Genomic DNA, 26,828 nt, shown 5'->3' with positions numbered 1-26,828 from the left:
ATCTTGTAAAGGATACAGCTTAGACATGAACCTGGGCATAGAAATATGGTCCGGGTCCTTCCACTCATTAAGGAGGACATCCATGACAAAGGGGTGGATGGGCATTGAAGAAGACACAGGCTTCCTAAACTGCTGCAGAACAGTGTCCTGGGAGGTACTAGGCACGGAGTCCACAGGGAAGCCCATATTCTCCCGAACGTGGCAAAGAAGATCAGGCATCAGGTCCCTGGAAATATACTTGCCCTGCAGATCCACCGCGCCCAAAGTGGACTCATCCGAGGAAGCAGGGGAAGAAATATCCGAATACAGGGGAGCAGCAGTTTCAGAGCGACCCCCAGCACCCTTCCTGGAAGACTTGAGATCGGACAGCGTCTCCAAAATCAGGCGCTTCAGCCGTTTAGAGTCACCCAGACCGGCACTCCGATCAGGAGGGGCAGAATCACCACTGTCAGAAGAGGAGGAGGACGACCTAACAGGAGAGACATGCTTTCTCTTCCTGTGGTGCTTCCACATAGCAAACAGCACCCACGAGACACAGCAACCCAGCAAAGAACACAGCAGACACGGGACGCACAGCAGCACCACAAGCGGACACAGGAGAGAAAGAACTCCGGACTCCCGCCAAATATAGGAGGAAAACACTCACCCCACAGCTGCAGCCCCATGGAAATCGGGGAGGATGAAGGAGGGTCCGAAGACGAGCCTCTAAGGTGCGGCTGACCGAAAGAAACAACCGAAGTCACCCAGACCAAAAGAAGACGATGACGTCATCGCCCCGAACCATCCAGCCAATCAGGAGAGGAATGCAGGGAACCCGGAGCCCACCCGGGCGCCCGCACAGGCAAAAATGAAGAGCCGAAGGCGGGAACGGCCTCTCCAGCCGACGTCCGACACACCAGCCCCCGTAATCCACGGAGAAACGGCCCCTCACTCCAGGAGCAATCAAAAAACTGCAGGAAGGATGACCCCGAATCCTCGGAGTCGAGCGCGCCCAGCAAACTGGAACAGACAGGGCCAGGACGCGTGCCAGCAGCAGCGAGCCAGGTTTCGGACTCCACCTCCAAGCAGCTGCCAGTCCACCGGAGCAAGCCGCTAAACCAGGGAAAGCGTCCCGTAGAGAAAGCTCCGGACGCCTCACATGCGCCCGAACCAGCACACAAGAGGGCCAGGAATCCAGGAGGCCATCACACGAAGACACCACGGGGACCCGAGAAGCCCCGCAACCCAGGGCCCCCGCCACCAGGAAAGCACAGGAAGCCCAGCAGCCCGACTTTCAAAAATCCCACGGAGGTCCATGAGCACCCCCAAGGCCCAGCAAAGGAGGAAACCACAGGACAGTCGTAGCAGGTAAGTGCCCGGCACTCACCCAAGCGTCACCCATCAGAAGTCCAACCGACAGAAAAACAAAACAGGATTTGCTTCTGGTGGTGAGGTGTGTTATAGCACCTGACAGGAGGGTGGGTGGAGTCTAAAAGCGTTTCCTATTTTGTTTCCTGTCATGTGGAATACCTCATGTGTGATGACTGGGTCGAGGACGAGGGACGTAGAGGTAATGAAGAGTTTCTTATTTAGGCCCATTGTATGCACATTTGTGTGTTTATCCTGCCAACACACCCTGCTTTCGGCGCTTGTCGACTAATTAGCCCTGTTTTAAAAGGAGGTAGACATTCGAGCTGTAAAGTGGTTACAGTTCGTGAAGCAGGCTCTGTTGCAAATGAACGACTCAGAAGGGGCCTTTCCCACGTGCTCCAGAAACGTTAAATGGTATCTTCCTTAGGTCGCATTGAGTTTCAAAAGGCATTGTTAAAAGAAAAAAAAAAAATAGCTGTAGTTCTATTTCAATATATCAATGATGGGGCTAATTCATTTTTTTTCAGATCCACAGGGTAAAGGGGTGATAATGTAATCCACTGGACCTCTGGTGTCTCGAGGAAGATGGGGCGAAGGGGGGGGGGGGAGGAAGAGAAAGACAGAGCGCCGAGGGAGGAGGGGGCGGTGGGTCATGATTAATAATAAAAGACTTGTGTTTACAGAACTGATCTTCACAATAAGGATGGAGAGAAAGACAGAGCGCCGAGGGAGGAGGGGGCGGTGCGTCATGAATAATAATAAAAGACTTGTGTTTACAGAACTGATCTTCACAATAAGGAGGGAGAGAAAGACGGAGCACCGAGGGAGGAGGGGCGGTGGGTCATGAATAAAAAGCAGATGACTGATCTTCACAATAAGGAGGGAGAGAAAGACGGAGCGCAGAGGGAGGAGGGGGCGGTGGGTCATGAATAATAATAAAAGACTCGTGTTTACAGAACTGATCTTCACAATAAGGAGGGAGAGAAAGATGGAGCGCCGAGGGAGGAGGGGGCGGTGGGTCATGAATAATAATAAAAGACTCGTGTTTACAGAACTGATCTTCACAATAAGGAGGGAGAGAAAGACGGAGCGCCGAGGGAGGAGGGGGCGGTGGGTCATGAATAATAATAAAAGACTCGTGTTTACAGAACTGATCTTCACAATAAGGAGGGAGAGAAAGACGGAGCGCCGAGGGAGGAGGGGGCGGTGGGTCATGAATAAAAAGCAGATGACTGATCTTCACAATAAGGATGGAGAGAAAGACAGAGCGCCGAGGGAGGAGGGGGCGGTGGGTTATGAATAATAATAAAGGCACTGAGTGCAAAAGGTAGAAGGACACGAAGAGACAAGAGGCCATGGAATAGGGGAGGGATGGAGGGACAGAGCGCGTCATCAAAGGAAGGGTGGGAGGGAATGAGCATATGGGGTGTGAGCGAATGAAAGTTAATTGTTGTAAGAGGGGGAGCAGGAAGTGAGGCCAAGCGCGCACTGGCAAAAGCAGTCTGCTGCTTTCAAGTCGATGCCAGATGCCAGCTTTGCGCTTGAATGCCTCACATGCACCTGACATAAACCGCATTCCAGAGGTCTTTGGTAGACTCTTCTTTTCCCCTTACTATAATCTCGCATAGCGATTGCTTACGCAATAGATAGGTGAGACCTAAAAAGGTCAATGACCCTCACTGTTAGAAAGTTGAGACCCCCCTCCTCCTATTAACCAATAGGCTCCCATTATACATCTCTAACGCATAGAAGGGGAAAGCTAGCCCTTAGACACACGGGGCTTGTTTTTTGAGAGCCTTGCGTCACTTTTGCACCACACAAACTAGTACATGCATGATGCAGGGGGTCTCATAAAGATTTATGTAGCCATGCAAAGTCACCCTGCGTGGCATTGAGTGGCCTCGTAAATCATGAGTAAGGTGACACAGCACAAATCGCTGCATCGCCGCACTCTGTGCCCGAAAGGCGTTCCATGGGTGTTGCGGTGGGTTTTCCCACGCAACACCCATAGAATTTGATGCTGCCCCAGATTTACAAATCAAGGTAAACCTGGGGAAGAACCACAAGTGGACGCCGCCAGAGGTGAGGCGCAACGAGGAGAAATATGTTTATTTCTCTTCGTGTTTTCCTCTTTCCATGTGTGCTGCATTCTGCAGTAAACATAGAAAGGGGAAAAGTCTCTTAGGATTTTTTATGTGCTGGAAGGTGCCCCTTCCTACACAAAAACAATCCTGCCTGCAACTGTGGCACCCTTGCACCATGATGCATGGGAGCCTATATTGGTGCTAGGCTGCTGAAACTGCACCAGCGCAGGGAGAAATGACAGGAATGCACCACATTATACAAATACGGTGCATTCCTGCCTCTTCAATTTAGCATAGGGCAGCGCAGCAAGGTGTCTTGCTGCGCTGCCCTCCGCCAAAATGTCATAAATGTAGCCCATATTTGTGTGACAAACGTGCTTACTTCCTGTTGTTACATACATACTTTTATTATTTTTTTTTTTAATGTTCTCAAATGTTAAATACATGTCAGAAAGAATTCCATATTTTAAAACTACTATCCATTTCATGTAACCGATTATTGCTAAAAACTGCTTTGCATGTGAAGATGCCACTACTTCGCTCAACTATACTATGTACACCTGCTTGACTTTATTGCATTGATGTACCGTGCTTTCAAAATACAATAAAGGTTTTTGAAATAAAAAAAATAAAAAAAATTAAAACTACATATATTCATAAAGAAAATCTGTTAAGTCTGTTCAGTCTGCTGCAGGCGTCTTTGGTGCAAGGTGTTTGTCATTTCCCGGTGTACTATTGAAATACCTCACGGCAAGCGGTAGTGCAAACAGCAGATCAAAAATTTGATATAATTCTGCAGAGTAACAGTTTCAAAACTTTTAGGGAACGCTCTATGCATTGTGATGTACACACATTTAATTCACCCCACCTGAATCAACACATGACCACACTGCTGACACTGGCATACTTGTTTTCTGCACTTTAACGTATCTCCGCTATTTTCTGTTTTTTGTCAGAGTTGCCAGCATGTACTTACAGAGACGGCCGGACAGAATAGGCCGCTTATATAAGAAAGCCGTCTACTACCAGTACACCGATATGTCCTTCACCCAAGAAATTGAAAAGCCAGCCTGGCTCGGCTTCCTGGGGCCCATCATCAAGGCAGAAACTGGAGACCGCCTGGTGGTGCACTTTAAAAACTCTGCAACAAGAAACTACTCGGTGCACCCACACGGGGTCAAATACACCAAAACAAACGAAGGTAATGTTCTATTGAAGGTGCATGCAGCATTTACTTTAGTTCAAAGCCGTCCTTTTCCTGCCTCCTTTGAACTTCTAATGTGTTTAGTTCTTAGAGGTCTGATTAAAAAGGGCCCTACTCTCTATGCCTACAGTTTCACCTGCTACGGAGAATCAGATTGGTGTGTTGGTGAACCAGATTGGTGTGTTAGTCTCTCATGACTGACAGGCCAGCAATGCTCCTAAAACGATAAAATAAGCAATCTGTTACTAAGCAGTTCTGCAACTAGACTTCTCTTAGCAGTGGTGCTTGTTAAATCTTACGTTTTTTTCATGTTTGCTTTACTTTGTGTTTTCTCCATCTCACAGGCTCAGCCAAACCATAATTGTATACTAGTCACTGGGAGACTTCAGTATTGATGGCCACATGGTTTAAAGTGAAAGTTTAGGCAATAATGACAGAGTCCTACATCTATTCACATCATACGTTTCTCGCTGAAAATAATTTAATCCTCCATATCAACACCACTGTAAAGATATCTATCTATCTATCTATCTATCTATCTATCTATCTATCTATCTATCTATCTATCTATCTATCTATCTATCTATCTATCTATAAATATATATATATAAATATATATATATATATATATATACAGGGCTTAAAGTGGGATAAAAACTGAGGGGTCTCTCAAAGGGGCATGGCTGACGTAATTAAGGGCGTGGCTTAAAACACGTAAACTTAAAATCTGTGCTTAGCATAGTGTTGCCCGACTTGTATTTTGCTGTGTCTATCATTGCATCCAGATATATGATACAACAAGTAACATCATACCTACAAGAAGTCAGGACTAGTGGCTTTGTCAATGGTTGTTAGTTGCATAAAATAAATATGCAGCACCTATGGCTTTTATATTATTAAAAAAGCTTCCACTATCAGCCCTGGTGATACCACAACAATGTTGCTGCTCCTGAGTTTCAAAAAGAGAAGGGAAAGCAAGAGAGAAATGACTCTCTTTAAAGGATTTCCCTTCCCCCTACATTGCTCACCTGGCATGACGTCATGCCGTAACTTCTCCACTAGTGAGAAGTGACCAGTGTGAGCACGCGCACATCAACGTGCATGCTGTCACTGCATTCCGTAAAAAATGGACCGACTGTGCCAGGGCACAAAACAGAGCCCGATAGAGATGGCTCACGAGGGCGGGAACTCGTGCATCAATTTTTTGAACCTCCAAACAGGAACGCCATGCACTCTCGGGGGCTTTCAATTAATCTTTATTCACTGTCAGCAACAGAAAAATTACTGACAAACGCGCTTCGCCTCACTCAGCTTTGACAATGTCAGTTTGTCTCAGGTTGTGATTTCACCTTATAACATAATTGAATTTGATTGGGCAATTTACGCAGCAAAGACATCAAGAACGGACTTTGCTTTTTTCATACATCGATTGAATTTGTGAATTTGTAGGTCGACTGATATGGGTGCGGCAGGTAAGAGGTTGATCCATATTAATAAGAGAGGATATCCTAGGAGCTGTTAGGCATCTGCAAACGAGTGCCCAGTTTGATAACATTGAGTTAATGCTCCCAAGCAGAGATTTAGCCGATAACTTAATGGCATATTATGTGCAGACATCCTCGCTGTTTAACACAAATATTCAATTTAAATATAAGGGCAATTAGTTCAACCCTCCAAAAAATAGTTTTGGTTCATCAACATGCTATTCAGGAGAATCCCCCAGTTGACTGACTACAAACCGCAGCTCACAACATTCAGTCCTCTGGAAGCTCCCTCTTATTCGGTCAATAGTAAGCCACATAATAGTGATCCCTTCCTAAATGTCCCTTGAGTCTTACATGATGATATAGCCCCAGCAGACATTAGTGGTTGTTTTGATGACTACAAACCAACAGGCCCTACACTTTTGACTAGTGATATCTTGAACTGCGAGGTTGTGAACCTCATTTTACACCTATTGTTAACCATCATTTCCTGGAAACGTGGCTGGCCTAAAATCTAATATCGCACTTCCTGACTAGAACGACTTTATCAAGCTGAGTGACAACTGCCTGTTCCAGGAAACGTCGTGTACGGAACGAGTCTTTAAACCAGTGTATCTTATGTTTTTTAAACCCTGCTATATGTGGCCCTATAGGGCGGCCATATGGCAGGTTGAAAATCTGGATTCTACCAGATTTGAACTGTAAAATCCACCAACTCCATATTGCTTTCCCTGACATCTTGACTATTTGCCTAATAATTGGCAATTCGAGTCACTTTGGAATTTATAAAGTCTATTCTTCAGGTGTCAAGGGAGGACTGAAGTCAAAGACTATTTCAATTCTGATGGAGCATTTGGTCACATATCATGGTGATTTTTGTTTAATACTAGCAGGGGATTTTAGCACCACTTATGAGCCCTTAGATAATAATGATGGCAATATAGCAGAGGATGAGTCCTTTGGCATGCCACCGCTTGAACTACCCCAATATCTAAATGGTCTGAGGCAGCCCTTCAGTTAAAAGCATTTTCACTAGAATTTGGTGTAAGAGCTATAAACGGAAGATCCAAATCTGGCACGGGGTGCTTGTACATTTAACAATTCATCCCACTTTAGTTGTATCAATTATATTCTAATTGATCTACACCTGTGGGCATACCTAAAGGACATGACTAGTATAAGGAGAGTTGAAAGTGATCACAACCCATTGTGCCTCACCCTAGAACCCTTTTGCTCGAAGCTGGAAAGCAAATCCCACATTGTAGCTAGTAAAATGGATATCTATCCCACTAATGACACACAGCTGATTAAATGGTCACAGTTCATAGAGTCGCCTGACCTTTTCACTGCAGTAAACAAAGAACTATAGTCTTGTCTAGTAAAGATCTCGTACAGTAAACCTGGAGACTTGGGCATTAATGGTATTACTGATATACATAACATTTTCTTTAGAGAATACTATCATATTTTACTGTACCAAAACCTACCTCACAGAAGAGACAAGCAAGAGCCAAAACATGGTTTAACGAGGAGTGCAGGTGGCTAGGCAGAAAGTTGGGAGAAGCGCTGAGATCAAGGGATCCATTTGGCAAGGAAGGTATACAAACTGGCTGAGTCTTGAGCAAAGGGGGACAGGGATGATGGAAGGTGGCAGGGCTTGAAACTAGCCAGCACCAACATTCAGTGAGGTTCTGGGCCCTAGTAAAGTGAGGGAGAGAGCGCCGTGCGCCCACACCCCACAAACATATTGCTCCATCTGTGTGGACTGATTACTTTCTAGATTTATATTAGGATAGCTACTTCACTCTCACAGTAGAAGACTCTCCAAATCCTCTTAGTCTTGATGACCCTCCCATTAATTGGGAACATACTTTCTAACCAGTAGATGCTACCCTTGCCTTGATGGTAGCCAGGCCTAGATAGCTTACTGGCTGATTTATTTTTACAGAATAGGCTCAACGGGTCCAGGTATTTTCTTACTTTGGCGAATGCGATTGCAGGTGGAGCCCTGATAACAGATACCTGGAAGAGAGTAGAAGTTATCCCTGTATATAACAAGCATTTGCAATGCAATAGGTCTCACATTAGGAAAGTTTGAGCTATTGGTATTGTAAATGACACATTTTTTATTTATGTGTTGGTTTTGAAAATAGCTAAATTAATAGCTTTGTCATTTACAATGCCAATAGTTTTAACTTTCGCAAATGTGACACCTATAGCATTTGTAATGCAATATGTGTTGTATTTACATGACTTAGATGTATTGATATTACAAATAACAATGGCTTTTAATTTTTTAAAAATAATTAATACTTAAATAAAAGTTATTGTAATTTATAATGGCAATAGCTTACATTTTTGTAAATAACTTTTGTGAAGATTATGTTCAGTGTATTTTATTGTGTCGAAAATCCAAGAACAAAAGTGAAATATTGACATCTTTTTGTGACATTTGTAATAAAGCTTGAAACATTGAGAGAACATATTTGAACCAGTTATTGGTGAATGGTTGCACAGATTGATGCTGTCGTGGCGCTGAGTGATGTTGTGGTGGCGACGAGTGATGCTGTGGTAGCGCATAGTGATGTTGTGGTGCCCCTGAGTGATGCTGTGGTGGTTTTGAGTGATGCTGTTGTGATACGATAGATAGATAGAGTGAGTGCGATAGATAGATAGAGTGAGTGCGATAGATAGATAGAGTGAGGGCGATAGATAGATAGAGTGAGGGCGATAGATACATAGAGTGAGGTGGCCTCGTGGTGGACGTGGTGGTGGCCGTGGTGGTGGACATGGTGGTGGTGGACATGGTGGTGGTGGACGTGGTGGTGGATGTGGTGGACATGGTGGTGGTGGACGTGGTGGTGGTGGATGTGGTGGTGGTGGACGTGGTGGTGGTGGGTGTGGTGGTGGTGGATGTGGTGGTGGTGGACGTGGTGGTGGTGTACGTGATGGTGGTGGGTGTAGTGGTGGTTGAACGTGGTGGTGGTGGACATGGTGGTGGTGGATGTAGTGGTGGTGGATGTGGTGGTGGTGGATGTGGTGGTGGAGGTGGTGGTTGTGGACGTGGTGGTGGAGGTGGTGGTGGGTGTGGTGGTGGTGGTGGATGTGGTGGTGGTGGTGGTGGTGGTGGACGTGATGGACGTGGTGGACGCGGTGGTGGTGGACGCGGTGGTGGTGAATGTGGTGGTGGTGGATGTGGTGGTGGTGGACGTGGTGGTGGTGGACGTGGTGGTAGTGGTGGACGTACTGGTGGTGGACATGGTGGTGGTGGATGTGGTGGTGGTGGATGCGGTGGTGGTGGATGTGGTGGTGGTGGTGGACCTGGTGGTTGTGGACGTGGTAGTGGTGGATGTGGTGGTGGTGGACGTGGTGGTGGACGTGGTGGTTGTGGACATAGTGGTGATGGACGTGGTGGTGGTGGAGGACGTGATGGTGGCGGACATGGTGATGGTGGTGGACATGGTGGTGGTGGATGTGGTGGTAGTGGTGTGGACGTGGTGGTGGTGGAGGTGGGTGTGGTGGTGGTGGACGTGGTGGTGGTGGACGTAGTGGTGCTGGATATGATGGTGGTAGGGCATCTGAATAAAAGGGTGGTGGTAACACCGGGCATCTTGGATTACTAAAGGATCGTGTCTACACTATACCCAAAGCATTTTAATGTCTCTACAAAGCCTTGCCAGCAAGCTCAAGTAAACTACACGTATCTTCTGTTGCAGCCAACTTCTAAATTTACTACCCAAAAGGCAATCTCATCGTACCTCTTAAACTTTAGTGACTAATCTAGTACTTACATTTTTTATATTTTGTCATTATGTAATATCTTCTTTTACATTTTAAAAGCACAAGTATGATGGTGGTAAAGGGCAGAGAAGAATTATCAGATTTTACTAGCTCTTTATTGTTTAAATTAATTTCCAACCGCTTTCTTCCTCTGGTGTTCTCGGTGTTGCAGTAACGCGGCTTTGCTTTTAATTGCAATGACAGTGTAAGGTTGTAAGCTTCACAGGTGCACCGTGGTGTGATTCCCTAAGAAACAGAAAGTAATGATAAAGGCAGAGCCAACGCTCTTCTCCGTGTGATTGTGTGGGAGGAACTCAGTCTCCTGGTGTGATCCTCTCTTTTGTAGCCGAGTAATACAAATAAGAATAAAACAGCTGGACTCCCAAGCACGGCGCGGTAAAATTATCTGTCATACACGCGACATTCCAAGCAGAAACTCTTGCTCTGTAATTACAATAAACACAAACTCTCTAATCAATGCTAACTGAATGAGAAGGTTTAGTCTGAGAAGCAGCCCGAGGCAGCCCGGCCCTCCAGCACAAGACAGCACCTCGGAAGATAGAATAATGTGCTGGTGACGGCTTCAAACCGACGACAGAGCCACAGACGTCAGCAGTCTTTCATGGCCGGCGAGCCTTCCGGGACTCGGGAGGATTCAACTTTCTTTGCAAGACTCCTGTGGGTGGTAACGTTCTGTCCATTAGTAATAAAACACAGCAGAATGTACTAATACAAGCAGGAAGTGGGATAAGGGAGGGGTTGGCAAATGGTGAGCACTTTCGCGGCCACTTTGATGTTCTCAGTGGCCGCGCAGCTCACTGAGAACATCAAAGCGGCTGTGAAAGTCTACCCAAAGGCTGCAGGCGGACAAATGGTGCGCGCACCCGGTGCACATGCACTGTGCACGATCCGCATGCAGACTTTGGGAGCATTTTTGAAAGCCCCACTAAATATCTAGCCAAAGCATTGCTAAGGCGATGGCTTAGGCGAGACCTAAAAAAGGAGATACATTGTTGCCATTTAATTATAGGCCACTTAGCCTGATTGATTGTGCCAAATAGTCTTTGCATGTCTCCATCAGGGCAAGATTCAGGACTGATTTAGTGGCAATGATGTCCTATCATCGTACATCACCAGATTCCAAAGGAAAATAAGTACACAGATCAGGTTATGCACTTCTTTCTCCTATATTGGAGAATCGTGGAGCTCGGTGGAGGCAGATTGGATGTTGCCTTTGTCGATCTATCTCGGCGTTTGATCTTGTCCCCTGCAGGAAATTGTGATATTTTCTAAAGGATATGGGTATGCCCCTGGATCTTTTGACTGTACTAATTTGTATGCATGATAGTAACTATGCACAGGTCCTCTGGGGCAACCAGGGTGAAACGACTGATCGGTTTCCTACTCTCCAGAGTACCCATAAGGGTTGTGTTTTGGCACCTACTTTATTTCTTAATGATGTTGTTTCTTTTCTTTCTTGTCCACTTACTGACGCACTCAGCCTGGCCAGCATGAAACACCCATATTATTGTTTGCAGATGATACCCTGTTGATCTCTAAGACACCGAGTGGGTTACAAGTGCTGAATTCTGCAAAGCTGTGGACTTGAGATCAATTCCGTAAAGACTAAGTTTAGGATTTTTAGGAAACATAAGCCATACAACGGTAGCGTAGAGTTGGAGAGTGTCTCACTAGAGAGGGTTGATGCTTTCTCTTACTTATGCATCACCCTGCGTTCTACCCACGCATGGAGACTCCCCGTGGACCAGATGTCTCTCAAACCTAAACAGATTGCAGGTGTTATAATCAAAGAGCATAGTAGCTCTTATAGCAAACCCATTTCTCCAGCACTGTAAATCTATGATGCCAAAGCACATGGCTCAGCTCTGTATAGTGCAGAATTATGGGGCTTTGCCAACTTAATTTCCTTGACCAGATCAGTGAACAAGTTGTTGAGGAGCAGAGCTCATCTTCTATCCAGTACCCCGCTGATACCACTGAAGCTTGACATGGGGAGAAAACTACTAGATGATATCACCAGACTTCACCATTTGCTATTCTGGAGAAGGCTATGGTCAGAACTAGAACTAGTACAATAAAGAATGGACATAGAAAATGTGTTGGAGGCTGATACGTTCAATAAAATCCCTTCGTTCCATCAAATCAAGAAGCTATTATCTATAGTTGGTCTGAGAACTCTTTGGTAACCCATTGTCTAAACTGGTTCCGTCAGCAATGGTGCTGAAAAAATATCATTGTTTGTGGGTTAGACAATCAGAGGCTGAGCTAGTCACCAGCTCCTCTCTGACAGGATAATTCCTGGATTGGGCTTGTATTTTAGTTATTAGAGCAAGGAGTATAGCCGAGCATCCATGATCCTAATGTTATTGAAAGATTTGTATTGTAAAAGTTTACACTGTTGCCCGATGTGTGTCCTAATAACCCCACATGAGAAGGGGATGAGTACACTTTGCATTGAGTGCTTGGAAATTATGTTTCCACAGCATCTATTTGCAATACATTTCTACTTTGTGTTTTACATGCTTTTTAGACACTTATGCTTCTGTAGTTGAGCTAGGTGAGGGCATATTTTACATTTTAATCTCCTTTTGATAAGCTTGTTCTTATATTCTTGTGTTATGACCCCATTGCATTCAATTCTTACCGTGACATCTTTGTTTATTTTATTAACAAGGGAATCATTTTAGAAAAAGTCCAATTGATATTAGTTTTAAGGTTTTGTGAACATCTCTTGTATGCTGCAATGCTACTACTCTCATACTTGAACTTATTATTTGTTCATTTGCATTTTATCTTGTGTATTTTATCTTGTAATACCTTTTATGGCTTGAATGTCGACTAATGCTTATCAAACAGGTATCTTGAAACATATGATATATTGTGAGTCACTATTCACTATTGTTGCAAACTGATTTATTGACCTTCATATTGTGAGATCTCCTTAAGGATGTTGACCCTGTACAGCAAGCCACTCTGCCAGCAAGACATTCTAAATCAATAATATGTTAATGATGATAAGGTGTAAGTTAAAATGTCTTTGGCTAAGAATCTCCTTAAAGTCGGATACTGCTTGAATGTCACAAAAACGTCAATATACGCATATACGCAATGTACATGAATTTGTCCTCATTAGTATAGATAATCTTGTGCCTCTTTCCTCAGTACCTCAACAGTACGAACTTCTGCCCCAATTCACAAAACGTTTGTACACTAAGGGCTTGATTCACAAAGGTAAAGTTAGACTTGTGTAAAACTTTATGATAGTTTGCTATTCGCAATTATATTTTACGAGCTGTATCTTTACGACTGCGGAGTCTGTCCTCTCTTTTTATGTGCAGAGACCACAATCATAAAGATACTGCTCGTAAAATAGCTTTGTGAATAGCAAACAATTGCAAACTTATACAAAAGTGTAAGTTTACCTTTGTGAATCAGGCCCTAAAATAGTTTCAAATCTGAAAGGGCCCAGTCACAAGATGGTTACAGTGCCCCCCATTTCCCCCAGGGATATAACGCTCCTTAAAAGCTGGCCGGTGTTCCTGCACCTTCCGAGTGCAAAAACTCACCTGGTCAGACTCATGTTGGTCTGAGACAAGGACACTGGGCATCAGCACAGCCCAACTCAACCCAGTCGTAGGTGGAGCACTCTCCCCTGACTGGTAACAACCTCCCCTAACCTAAGAATTCCTCACCAGCTCCTCCCCTGCTCGCAAACCACAGCGATCTGTCTGTGGAATGATGCTCCTTCTTTGACGCACATAGGGGCAGATTTATGATGACTGGCGCATCCCCAGGGATGCGCCAGTCATCCTGCGCCGCTGCTCCGCCACCCATGGTGCGCCGCATTTACAGTGCGGCGCACCATGGGGCAAAAACGGCACAGATGCGTGACGCATCTGTGCCGTAAAGGTGGCGCATTGCTGGAGCTGCGTCCCTCCAGCAAGGCTCGGGGGTGCCCCATCTCCACAATGCTGCGTCAAGACCTACTCCTGCTTCAAGCAGGCGCAGGGTTTTGACGCAGCATTGTCCTGAAAGTGACTGAGTGAAATCTTATAGATTTCACTCAGCCACTTTTGCGAGGCGCACCTGCCCCGGAACGCCCACCCTGCGCCGGAACGCCTCCTTATGGGGCAGGGCTTTACAACGTGACGCATCTCCTAAATGCGTCACGTTGTAAATAGGGCGCATTGTTTGCGCAAGGCCTTCATAAATCTGCCCCTTAGGGACCAACATGTGGTGTTAAACTGGATGTACATGGATCGGCATGTTACTCTCCATTCTAGGCTGAATAATTGGTAACTGTCAGATATAGATATAGGGGTACTAGCTGGAATCATCGATTCTGGCCACTCAGTATCTCTGCACCTAAATCCAGCGAAATCGTTGTAGAGTCCTATGTTGGAATATTACTTTGTTGCAAACCTTCTGAAGGGACGATAGAGAGAGGGCAGTGCAGAATAAGAGACTTCACAAAGTTGATGAGTGCCTACATATGGGTTTGTGAACCTTCACAGACTTTCACAGCCCATTGTCATTCTAGATGCAGTTGAAATTGTGCTTCGGTGTGAGACTCAAATAAGTCTATATTCAGTGGGAGAATGGAAAGGAGCAAGGCCTAAAATTAGTGGTTTGTAGGGAAAGGGGTTCCCCTATCAGAAAATATATTTTTCCCTATAGAAAATAAAGTTATCATGTACAAATGCACTTACGTAAGCTTTTCCAAATGCTCAAATGTACTCTCATAATTGCACAAAAATGTTAAAGCGCAGAGCTGTGCCAAATTTGGCAGTGCTGTGCTCCGACATTTTCAAAATGAAGAGATGCGCTGTATTCACAAGAAGGCAGTGCACCCTTGTGTTTTCCCTAGCACTAAATTTAGTTGCCTAGTGCCAACACAGGCACCATTGCACCATAGTGATAAACAATCACGTATGGTGATTTGTAACTTCTATGTGTGCTGTCATTATTTAATGATTGTTTAGGTACAGGAAGGGACACATTAATGGCATTTTGCTCTTCTATCTGTGCTGCAGAATGCAGCACACATCGAAAAAACTTTAACGAGGAGAAATAAAAGTATTTCTCCTTGTTTTGATATTCTAACGCGTGCTCTTGCGTGTTTTATGGCACTGCCTCAGATTTACACCTCCTTGTAAATCTGGAGCAGCGTCAAAAGCAATGCATGTGGCGGTGGAACACCCACAGCAACACCCATTGCATGCTCCTTTCACACTAACTGATGTGTGTAAAGGGGCCTTATTTACAAGGTGGCGTTAAGCCACAAAAAGTGGCATAAAGCCACTTTGTAAACATGGAAAAGGGCGTATCTCCAGCAGAACGTTGCTAAAAGTGACATTCTGATGGCGATATCCCCGTGTGAATATGTCCCTATGTATTCAAGCATGGTCATCTCTAACTGTAGGCCCTCACCTTGACATAAGGCACCAAATAAAATAGCCTTACAAAATAAGTTAAATCACCTAGAGGCACGGATGATCGAAAGATACCATACATCCAGGTAAGGATTGAACGACCGTGATGAGATCTGGGCATTGATTTAATGTTCAGCTGTGTTCAAACTTGAGTAGGATATTCTCCTGTAGATAGTATATGTATAGATGTGTTGATGTATTGGTAATACTTTGGCACGTTTTCTATGTATATAATGGTGAATAGAGTTGATGGCGAGATTTGTATATATGTATATATGTGTATTATAGGAGAGTAACCATATAGAATGTACAAATGTGTATATAGGCATGCTTATGTATTTTTGTATATTATTTGTTTGTTGAACTTCTCCCCTTCAAGTGGGCCTAAGCCGACAGAGTTGAGTTAACTACTATAGTGCAATTATTGCTATAGTGCGGGGTAGTTCTCAGGAGGTTTTTTCAGCCCTGTTGATTTATATGATTTTGCCTATATAACCTGATGGTCTAATTATTCCCCCTCAAGTGTAGCCGACGCCGACGGCGTGTACCTAACTGCCCTAGCGTGCAAATCGGTGTAGTGTGGGGCAGTGCCCCTAAGAGGTTTTTTCTAGCTCTGTTGATCGATGGTGCTCTAAGTATAAGAAGAAAGACTGGGTGCCATCCTGCAGGGGAATTATCGGAAGATGTAGTATACCCTTTTTTTGGTATTCTTCTTCTTACTGATTACATTTCTGTTTAAAGTTCAGTTTTGACCTGGAATGTTACCGTTCACTTATTTAAATATGAGATGGTACACATAAAGTTGTGTTTAGAGTGGAGCACTGTGTGGTCACCAGTCCGGTTAGAGGGTTAGTGATCGCCGTTTTCCGTTTTTAGGTCTCGGATAGAAACGCGTGAAGCGCGTTCTCGCCAGAGAACTATAGCGATTGTTTCACCCGACAGAATCTGACAAAACGAGACAAGAGCCGTGCACGCGTGCAGCATTGTGAATGGGAGAGGGAGCGACAAGAGCTGGCCACGCGCAGATTTGGTCGCGCGCACGCTCACGGCGCCAGCGTCTCCGCTGCGCGCCGATAACTGCTCTCTTCCTGGCCGGCTTCACGGAAGGCAGCATGGCGTGCGGTGCCACTCTGAAGCGGCCCATGGAGTTCGAGGCCCTGCTTATCCCCCAGTCTCAGTCCCCTAAGCGCAGAAGGTGCGCCCCGCTGCCTGGGTCCCCTGGGGGACATTCCCCGCAGCGGTGCGGTCTGATGTCCCGCGGCGAGGAATAGCCTCATGGAACACCACCGCCTCTGCCTTTCGTTGGGGAGCGACGCCTCACCCCAGGTAACTGTAGGGGAGGCTCAGGCCGGGTGACACAGTGAAAGCGGCGACATGGGGGTTATCCGGGGACAGCGATCTGGGTCAACGTGATTGATGGTGGTCTATCAAACTGGCAGTAGAAAACAAGAATTCAATAGTAATTTATAGAAATTACCATCAACACAGAAGAAGCTCGAAATTCAATGTGTGTCCTTCTTCTAAATGAGCAATGCTGTTTTGTGGGGTGTGAGTGCAGGGCTTCACTGTTGGTTAATATTTTGATGTGGGTAGGTGCACAGAGAGTTAAGTTTCTGGATGTAAGTGTCGGCTGCAGTCGAGCTCGGCACGGGACTGACGCAGTTATTCACACACCTCTGATGATGCACCTCAGGCATGGGGCTGACGCAGTTATTCACACAGCTCTGATGATGCACCTCAGGCACGGGGCTGACGCAGTTATTCACACAGCTCTGATGATGCACCTCGGGCACGGGGCTGACGCAGTTATTCACACAGCTCTGATGATGCACCTCGGGCACGGGGCTGACACAGTTATTCAAACAGCTCTGATGATGCACCTCGGGTATGGGGCTGACGCAGTTATTCACAAAGCTCTGATGATGCACCTCAGGCACGGGGCTGACGCAGTTATTCACACAGCTCTGATGATGCGGCACGGGCACGGGGCTGACGCAGTTATTCACACAGCTCTGATGATGCACCTCGGGCACGGGGCTGATGCAGTTATTCACACAGCTCTGATGATGCACCTCGGGCACAGGGCTGACGTAGTTATTCACACAGCTCTGATGATGCACCTCGGGCACGGGGCTGACGCAGTTATTCACACAGCTCTGATGATGCACCTCGGGCACGGGGCTGACGCAGTTATTCACACAGCTCTGATGATGCACCTTGGGCACGGGGCTGACGCAGTTATTCACATAGCTCTGATGATGCACCTCAGGCACGGGGCTGACGCAGTTATTCACACAGCTCTGATGATGCACCTCGGGCACAGGGCTGACATAGTTATTCACACAGCTCTGATGATGCACCTCGGGCACGGGGCTGACGCAGTTATTCACACATCTCTGATGATGCACCTCGGGCGCGGGCTGACGCAGTTATTCACACAGCTCTGATGATGCACCTCAGGCACGGCACGGGGCTGACGCAGTTATTCACACAGCTCTGATGATGCACCTCGGGCACGGGGCTGATGCAGTTATTCACACAGCTCTGATGATGCACCTCGGGCACGTGGCTGATGCAGTTATTAACACAGCTCTGATGATGCACCTTGGGCACGGGGCAGACGCAGTTATTCACACAGCTCTGATGATGCACCTTGGGCACGGGGCTGACGCAGTTATTCACACAGCTCTGATGATGCACCTCGGGCACGGGGCTGACGCAGTTATTCACACATCTCTGATGATGCACCTCGGGCACGGGGCTGATGCAGTTATTCACACAGCTTTGATGATGCACCTCGGGCACGGGGCTGACGCAGTTATTCACACAGCTCTGATGCACCTCGGGCACAGGGCTGATGCAGTTATTCACACAGCTCTGATGATGCACCTCGGGCACAGGGCTGACGCAGTTATTCACACAGCTCTGATGATGCACATCGGGCACAGGGCTGACACAGTTATTCACACAGCTCTGATGATGCACCTTGGGCACGGGGCTGACGCAGTTATTCACACAGCTCTGATGATGCACCTCGGGCACGGGGCTGACGCAGTTATTCACACAGCTCTGATGATGCACCTCGGGCACGGGGCTGACACAGTTATTCACACAGCTCTGATGATGCACCTCAGGCACGGCACTAACGCAGTTATTCACGCAGCTCTAATGATGCACCTCAGGCACGGGGCTGACGCAGTTATTCACACAGCTCTGATGATGCACCTCGGGCACTGGGCTGACGCAGTTATTCACACAGCTCTGATAATGCACTTCAGGCAGGTGCTCACAGCTGTTATTATTCACACAGCTCTGATGATGCACCTCAGGCATGGGCTCACAGCTGTTATTATTCACAAAGCTCAGATGATGCACCTCAGGCACGGGCTCACAGCTGTTATTATTCACACAGCTCTGTTGCGCTCTCTAATACTCTTTACTAATAACTCTCTCCTACTCACTATCGACTTCTCACTCTACTACTTACTGTGTGTGTGGGTGCTAATGCAATAGGTCTCGCATATGCACGTGATGAAGCTATTGGCAATGTAAATGACAATGCCATTTATTTATGATTTAAAAAAAAAAATAATGAGCAAGGCTAATAGCTCTACCTTTAATGCTGCCGAGACCAGTGCATTGTAAATGCTTGTCTTTTATAAGTTATGTATTCACTTTTTAGGTTTCGACTGCAAAAAGCTGCGCAAGCAGCTTTTGCGCAGGAGAAATCTAATGAGAACTGTAGTGTGGGTTTGGGTCGGCCCTCGTCATTCATTGGCTGGCTCCATAAATGGAGCCTAGCCATTGGACGAGGGGCCTGTCCGTCAATGCCGGACCAGATTCGGGGGCGTTCCCGAGATTCTTTGGCTTTTGCCGACGTCACGCGACGTCAGCCGGGAACGCCCCCGAATCTGGTCCGGCCGGGCCGTGCTTGCTGCTGTCCTGCCTTCCTCCGTGTCCCTCCTCCCGCCGTCCCCCCTCCCCTCGCTTTGTGCTAGTGTACGTTTGCAAGAAATGATGTTTATTCGCACTCCCTTAGTATTAAATGTGTTACTATAAGTACAATAGGGCAGGAGACTGTCTCGGACCGGATGGCATGTCCCACGCTTTGACTTCTGTGAGAGAAGACACTCACACCTGCGCATATATTACTTCAATCCACTATCTCGCATCGGTGTACGCTAGGTGTGCGATGTTATCCTCTGCGGGCACGTTCGTGCTGCTTCCCTCTGTGACGCAGACGCGTCTCATTTGTGCGTTGTTGACCTCTGGCGGCAGGTCACGCTCCCTCGCGCTTGTGCTTATTATCTGTGGTGGTTCATTACGTGCGGCAGGGCACTTTCTCCGGGCTCTTTTTCAGGTAACGATTCTTTCCTGCGTATACCTACCTGGTGATGCACGCCACCTCATACTCGCAGCGAACAACACCCTCCCTCCCTCGGGACAGGCTTAGCAAAACCTCCTACTGTAAGAGCTGCTGGGAAGGGCAGACCGTCTGACGCCTCGTGTATTAACAAAAGTCTCGATAGCACTGTGAGCATTGTCAGACTACCCCCTACAGGCCGGGACCCTGCACCTTTAAGGCCTGTTTCTGGTCCAGCCCTTCTCTAGGCCTCGAATACCTGGAGACTGTTGCTGCAGGGAGGCATCTCGCTGCCTGGATCCGAAGCTACGCTGCGGCTGGTAGGGGGCGCGTTTTTTTTAACATGGCTGGTCACCGAATCACGCATGGCTAGTCAACGAGTCATGTACTGAGCCGACAGTGCTGGGCCCTTACAAACTATTATGTACAATATCAAGACAAGAGACCGGTATGTGGCAGCTGCATCCTGGCCAGTACCTCTGGAGGTGTCCCGGAGCTGGGGACTGTCGGGAAGATTAAGCGAGCTATTGCCCAGTCACATGGCTAACCTGGCGCCGGGGATCGCACCGTGAACCACGAGGTCCGGAGGCAGGCACCCTGGCCGCGGCGCCACATCTCTTCCACCTCTTAACCAGAAACAGGAGTCAGGCAAGGGGCGCAGCAGCTCTGCTTCAGGCATGTTGTGGGTAAGTAGACACATAACATAATAAGAAACAGGAGGCAGGGGCGCAGCAGCTCTGCTTCAGGCATGTTGTGGGTGGGTGCCAGTCGCAGATCTGCTCTGGTTTTCACTCAGCCGGCCGACCTCTAGGCGCACCAATAAACAACGTAAATAAATATTTACTACTAACAAAGTTACCCGAACAAGGAATGCAGACAAGGCACCGGCTACAGACTTCAGTCTGCCTCCAGGCACACGGATTAAAGATTGAATGAATAGATGATAGAACGAGCTGAAGAATAGGGCCGAGATCCACGGGACAGTGCCAGAGCGTGGGAAGGCGGGTTCGCCCACCACTCCCACCTTCAGATGCGGGCTGGTAATGTTTTTATCATAGAAGAAACCTGTCGGGCCGGTGGCAGGGTCACTGGGCCAGAGATGTGAGGGCTCTGGATATCCGCGCCCCTCCCGGGAGCATCAGAGCACAGGGGCGCGCCCCGCCCGGGGCATCACCAGGGAATACACGGGTTGTCTTAGATTCCGGCAGAGTACTGTAAAGCAGGACGCATCCCGTTCTCAGAGCTCACCCACGCGTGTCCTGATTCCTGAATCTAGGCCCATGCCCCCTGCTTTCACATCTGTTCTAGATGAGAAATCATACAGATGTATGTATTTCCGCTTTCACAATTCACCCTGCAGCCAGTATCCATCCAGGTATCAAATCCCACATATGCCGGGATCAGAAAACGCCCATTGCAACTAGCGATCAGGACTTGTCCAGGTCTGCCCCTACTTTCACAAGTAGGCCCACCTGTGCAACATATAACTCGCCATTAGAGCGTGTGCATTTGTCTCCTGTCTTCGAGATGCCATGTTGTGTCCAGGACGTGGTCTATGTGCTCGGAATCTGCCCAGAGGTGCTCTGCTTTACAATGCCCCAGAGGTGCATCGCTTAAAGAACTCACCCGGGGCACTCTTTCCCTAGAACCGCCCACTCCTATTTACGCTCAAAACTTCCATCTTGCGTTCCCACCTGCCCGAAGAGTTTAGTTAAAAATAAAAAGAATAATAAAAAAAACACAGAAGGATCAGATGGCCTGTTGTCCTATCATCCGGGCCTTCCAGATGTTCACTCATGCGATGCCCACTGGTCCTACGCTCAGAACGTGCCCGCCAGGTGTGCCATGCGCGCCATGCGCCCGAGGTTGCCCTCTCACTTAGCCAACTATACTTTTTTAGGTTTCGACTGCAAAAAGCTGCGCAAGCAGCTTTTGCGCAGGAGAAATCTAATGAGAACTGTAGTGTGGGTTTGGGTCGGCCCTCGTCATTCATTGGCTGGCTCCATAAATGGAGCCTAGCCATTGGACGAGGGGCCTGTCCGTCAATGCCGGACCAGATTCGGGGGCGTTCCCGAGATTCTTTGGCTTTTGCCGACGTCACGCGACGTCAGCCGGGAACGCCCCCGAATCTGGTCCGGCCGGGCCGTGCTTGCTGCTGTCCTGCCTTCCTCCGTGTCCCTCCTCCCGCCGTCCCCCCGCCCCCCTCCTCGCTGTCCTGTGCACGTTTCCCGCCGGCCGTCCGTGTCCCCTTCCCCTCCCACAGAAGCAAAACAACCCTTGTGTCCCATTGTCTTTGCAGCATTCCCTCCCCTCCCACAGCAGATCCCCGCCTCCCGAGCCGCAGCTGATCCCCGCTCTCCCCGCCTCCCTCTCCCCTCCCACAGCAGATCCCCGCCTCCCGAGCCGCAGCCGGTCCCGATGCCGTTGTAACACGGCCTCCGCTCTCCCCCTCCCCTCCCACAGCAGATCCCCGCCTCCCGAGCCGCAGCTGATCCCGATGTTTCGGAAGATAGAAATTACGGGATGTCACTGTATTTCGCAAAATGTGTGCAAGCGGAAGAAGTCCAGGTGAGTGCCCGTTCCTGCTTCCCGCTGTCCGTGTGTGGTTCCCGCCCCCCCCCTCCCGTTGTCCGTGTGCGGTTCCCGCCCCCCCCCTCCCGTTGTCCGTGTGCGGTTCCCGCCCCCCCCCCCCTCCCGTTGTCCGTGTGCCTTTCCTGCTCCCTGTAGTCTTTGCCTCGGCAAACTGGAAACAGACACATAAGATCAGGAGTATCGTGTGAAGCTCAACAGTGTGAACGTACTATGTATATGCGCCTGTGTGTTTGTGCACGTGGGTCTGTGCGGGTTTCTTCATGTGTGTATGTTTGTCTGCGCATTGTGTATGTCTGAGTGAGTGTGCCTGTGCGTGTCAGCTCGTCCGTCTGCATGTCTCTGCATATGTGTCTACGTGTTGTTGAGTAGCAGTGTGAGAGTGTGTATTGTTTGTGTGTGTCCGCCTGGGTGTGCATATATGTGCGTGTAGGGGAGGGGGCACCCATTGCACGAGGGCTGTCGTGACACCGTCGTGCCCCGAGACGAGTGCACTCTCCCGGGATACATTCAAGTAATTTAAAGGATTTTTAAAGTCCTCCGTGTAGAAGTGCACCTGGCCGTCGGTGCTGGGACAGCGGGGCTTGAACAATAACTGCCACTCGTCACCGAGAGGTTTGTGGGCCTATGGAAATATACAGCTAAATTGATTTATTCTTGCATGCACTAAACTGATCTAGGACAGCAAGTAAGTTCAAATCAATATTCTCAAGGGACTTTTAAATATTTGAGTGCCAAAAAGTCAGAGACAGCCATGGCCAAACGATTCCACAAAAGCAATACGCACAGTGCCCCAGGTTCAATGATTGCTCGCAAACTTAACCGTTCTCCGTGTATATATGGAGCAGTCAAAATAATTACCAAGGTCTAAACGGCAATAATTTAACAAGAAAGATCCTAGATGAAAGCAACATGATCGGACATCAAGGATGTGCTTCTCCAGCAGTCACTGCTGCTTGAAAAAGATTCGGTGAGCTACAGGATTCCTGCTCGGTATTACCGACACCTGCTAAATATACAGGAAATTATTTACTGAATTACGAAACATCTGGGTTAAATCCATCCTCGTTTTTCTGCTCACTTGATCCTCTCCCCACCCCCTAATGCAAACAGTATTGACCCTGTTCCTGATGAGAACATGCGCCCGGCCCATCAGAGCCATAAAGTGCGTGTAAATGATCTCAGAGGCCGGGGCCGAGCCGTGCCGGGGCATAAAGCAGCGGGTTACTGAGTGCTAGACATGGATGAGAGACTACCGCTCCGGGGACAGGGTGTTGCATAAGAGAAGAAGGGCCCATTCCCATTAGGGGGTAGGGGCGCTCGACCAGGAAAGGGAGACCTGTGGGGTAGGGGCTGCTGCATTAGAGAGAGGGGCCCGTTCATGGGGAGAACCACCTTGAGAGGGAGAGCTGCACAAGTGAAGGGAGGCCTGCACGAAAGGGAAAAAGAGACTGCCGCGTGCAGATGAGGGACAGCTGCATTCAGAGACTGACACACGTTTACTGGCGAGATGGACTACATCAGCATGGACCAAGGGCACAGGGAGAGTTGGCACATTCTCCAGGGGCAGGGCTAACTGCGCTGGAGAGAGGGAGGCCTGGAGTGAGATTTCTGCACTAGGGCTCAGGGGATGCAGAGGGGAAGCAGGATGAGGGCGAGGCACCTGGGAGTGGGGCTGGTGCACCCTGAAGAGGGGCGCAGGACACATGCGTCAGGCAGCGAGGCTCCTTCGCCAGGGCGAGAGGTGTACCACCGTGGGGAGCAGGGTGGGGGTGTTCAGTTGCACAAGGGAGATAGACACTGGCACCTGCAGCAGGGAAAGGGGCTCCTGCAAGGGGGGGCTGTGAAGGGCAGCTGCACGAGGAGACAGAAATGGGGCACCCGCAGAAGGAGTGAAGGGCAGCTGCCCCGGGTGAGGGGCACCTGCAGCGGGGTAGGAACACGTGCAGCACGGAGCAGGGCTTCGGATGAGGGAAAGTGACTGACTGGTCGATAAGAGAGCGGGCGCAGCAGGAAGACACCCGCTGGACCAGGGAGACCAGGGCAGCGACACCGCGGCGGAACCAGGGCTGCTGCCTTCAGGACAGGGTGGCTTGCTTTAGCATGAGGGTGGGCACACGTTGCTGCACTGAGTTCATTGGGCATGCAGTTGGCAGCGCTAGGTTGGGTATGGCAGCACCAATGTGGCCCTGCTGACTGGACCAGGGCGAGGACTGACAACGCAATTTCTCTTTTCAACCTGCGCCTCACAACAACCAAGTGCGTCCTTGTAAAAGAAAGCAGTAGAGACCGGGGCCTTTCTTTTAGAGGGGCACTCCTCTTAAAAAAAAAAAAGTTTTCTCAGTCCCGTTTACAATTATGCTGTTTGTTATGAGGTGATGCACAACAGATACTTGAAACTCCACGGGTCTGCAACAGGGCCTTTCCTCTTGATACTCTTCTGCAGGAGTAAATGCACAAGCCAGTTTTCATTGTAGTGCAAAATGATAAGTGAAATAGTTGCAATACAAATCGCATTTGCGAGAGATTAAGCTATTGCTATTGTAAATGACAATGCCATTTATTTATCTGTTTTCAAAACTAACACATAAATAAAACGTTTGTCATTCATAATGCCAATAGCTCAAACTTTTCCAAAGGCGAAACCGTTGCATTGTAAATGCTTGTTATTAATAATGGTATTGGTTCTCCTTTGAGTGTACACTTAGGTTGTAGCACAATATTTAGAAATGGGTGGTAGATTGAGCCGGTGGTCTGTGATTGTTTTCACCTAGTGGGATAGTGGATGAAGAAAGAGGTAGTCGTCTTCCTATGCAGCCACCCGCGCATGCGTAGGATAGCATGGTGACGTAGTAAGCGGCATATTTGGTTTAAGATCGAGCCGCGTACGAGCCCACTTGGCACCAGTGTAGTTTCACGTCTACTGTGAGATGGTGGAGACATAGGAGTGGAAGAATATTCACTAACGATCTCGAATAAGTGTTTGCGCATTGCTTATGAGCGGTTGACAATATTTAGTTTTAAACGCTATTTATTTTAGTCATTTAGTGGTTCCTGCCTAAGGGGTCAATTAGGATGGTGGACAGACAAAGTCCGTCCGCCATCCTGCCGGAGGACGGGACCGTCCGCCACATGGGCGGAGGTCCCGTGCCTCGAATTAGGATGCACCCACCACAGTGGCGGGTGCATCCCTCATTTTTAACATTGCGGCGGGCGGTGCTAAAAAGCACCGTCCGCCGCAATGCTAAAAATGCATGTTGTGCGTTTCAAAGCACAACATGACAGGCACCGTGCGGTGCCTGCCATGTTGTATTTTGAAACGCAGGGGGGGTACCATAGGTACCCCCCATGTGCATCCCCCACCCCTCCTTTACCCTGGGGGCCCGCAAAAAGACCATATGTCTTTTTGTGGCGGCACGGAAAGGCATTGCCCACAGCACATCCTAATATGGCTGGCGGTGCCTGATAGACACCGCCACCATATTAGACCTTTTCCACCGCGGTCGCCTAAAAACGGCAGACGGTCTACCCTTCCGCCACGGTCCCCCCGCCATTGTAATATGGTGGGGGGGAAATAGGTGGCGGACGGGCAGGGATGGCGGATGGATCGCCACCGCCTGCATGGCGGTGGCGATCCGTCCGCCATCCTAATCGGCCCCTTAGTATTTTTGGTATGTGTTCCCTGTTACTAGATTCTCGTCTTGGCTTGGTGAGCTCCCTCGGTTATATTGAAAATGGGGAGAAGCTCCTACGCATAAAATATAAGGGAAGGGCACATATAGAAAGAGGGAGGTAAGTGCTAGATTGGCCCCTGCATTGGGAGTTGTTGTGAGCTCGAGCATTATCATTTTTGTCAGATGCTTGAGAAAGACTGATTTTTAGGTCTCGCCTGTCGATGCGCATGCGCATCGAGCAAGCGAGACTATAGGGGCTCATCCAGACTTTATCTAACTTGCAAGGAATCGTGGCGATTCCTTGCAGTGCCCGTGACTTTTAAGCTCAATGCGCATGTGCATTGAGCTTAAATGCGCGTGCACATGCCCCCAGCCGCCTGCCTTGCCTACTCTCTCTCACAGCCTCCCCCAGCTCCGCCCCCTCACTACTTGATTGCACGGCCGCTAGGCCGTGCCTCCCCTACTCTCCTCCCCCCTCCTCCTCTCCTCCCCTGCCTGCCTGCCGCTAGGCCGTGCCTCCCCTACTCTCCTCCCCCCTCCTCCTCCTACTGCCGTGTCGCACCTCTCCCCTCTCCGCCCCCTCCCCTGCCAGCCGTGTTACGGTGAAAGGCTTTTTTTTTTACTTAGCAAAGAGAAAGAATTCATGCACTGGGATTTTTGGGGGCGCACTTGTACAACTACCTGAAAAGCGAGCAGTGAAAACACGTTAACTCCGCGTGCTTTTGGAGCAGTATGAAAACTTAACTCGAAATACATTCTAAATGCCAGCAGTAGCCTTGCAACCCTAACCCCTCCCGCAAACATAGAGCTAGCAAGGAATCTACAATGGCAGAGTAAAAAGGGCCCA

At 48.4% G+C, this 26,828-nt stretch overlaps 1 protein-coding gene across 2 annotated transcripts in view; it reads left to right on the top strand.

Annotated features, from left to right (window-relative positions):
- LOC144792820 (ceruloplasmin-like) overlaps positions 1 to 26,828 on the top strand; it is a 477,616-nt gene that overhangs the window by 80,387 nt on the left and 370,401 nt on the right. For both annotated transcript variants that reach the window (XM_078668018.1, XM_078668019.1), the window contains exon 2: positions 4,391 to 4,635. In XM_078668018.1, coding sequence (XP_078524144.1) covers positions 4,391 to 4,635 — 245 coding nt within the window. The remainder of the gene's footprint in view (positions 1 to 4,390; positions 4,636 to 26,828) is intronic.

Source organism: Lissotriton helveticus, chromosome 11 (assembly GCF_964261635.1).
Source record: "Lissotriton helveticus chromosome 11, aLisHel1.1, whole genome shotgun sequence".
NCBI classification, from domain to species: domain Eukaryota; kingdom Metazoa; phylum Chordata; class Amphibia; order Caudata; family Salamandridae; genus Lissotriton; species Lissotriton helveticus.
The sequence above is the reverse complement of the archived record's forward strand: the minus strand, read 5'-3'. Positions and strand labels throughout refer to the sequence as shown.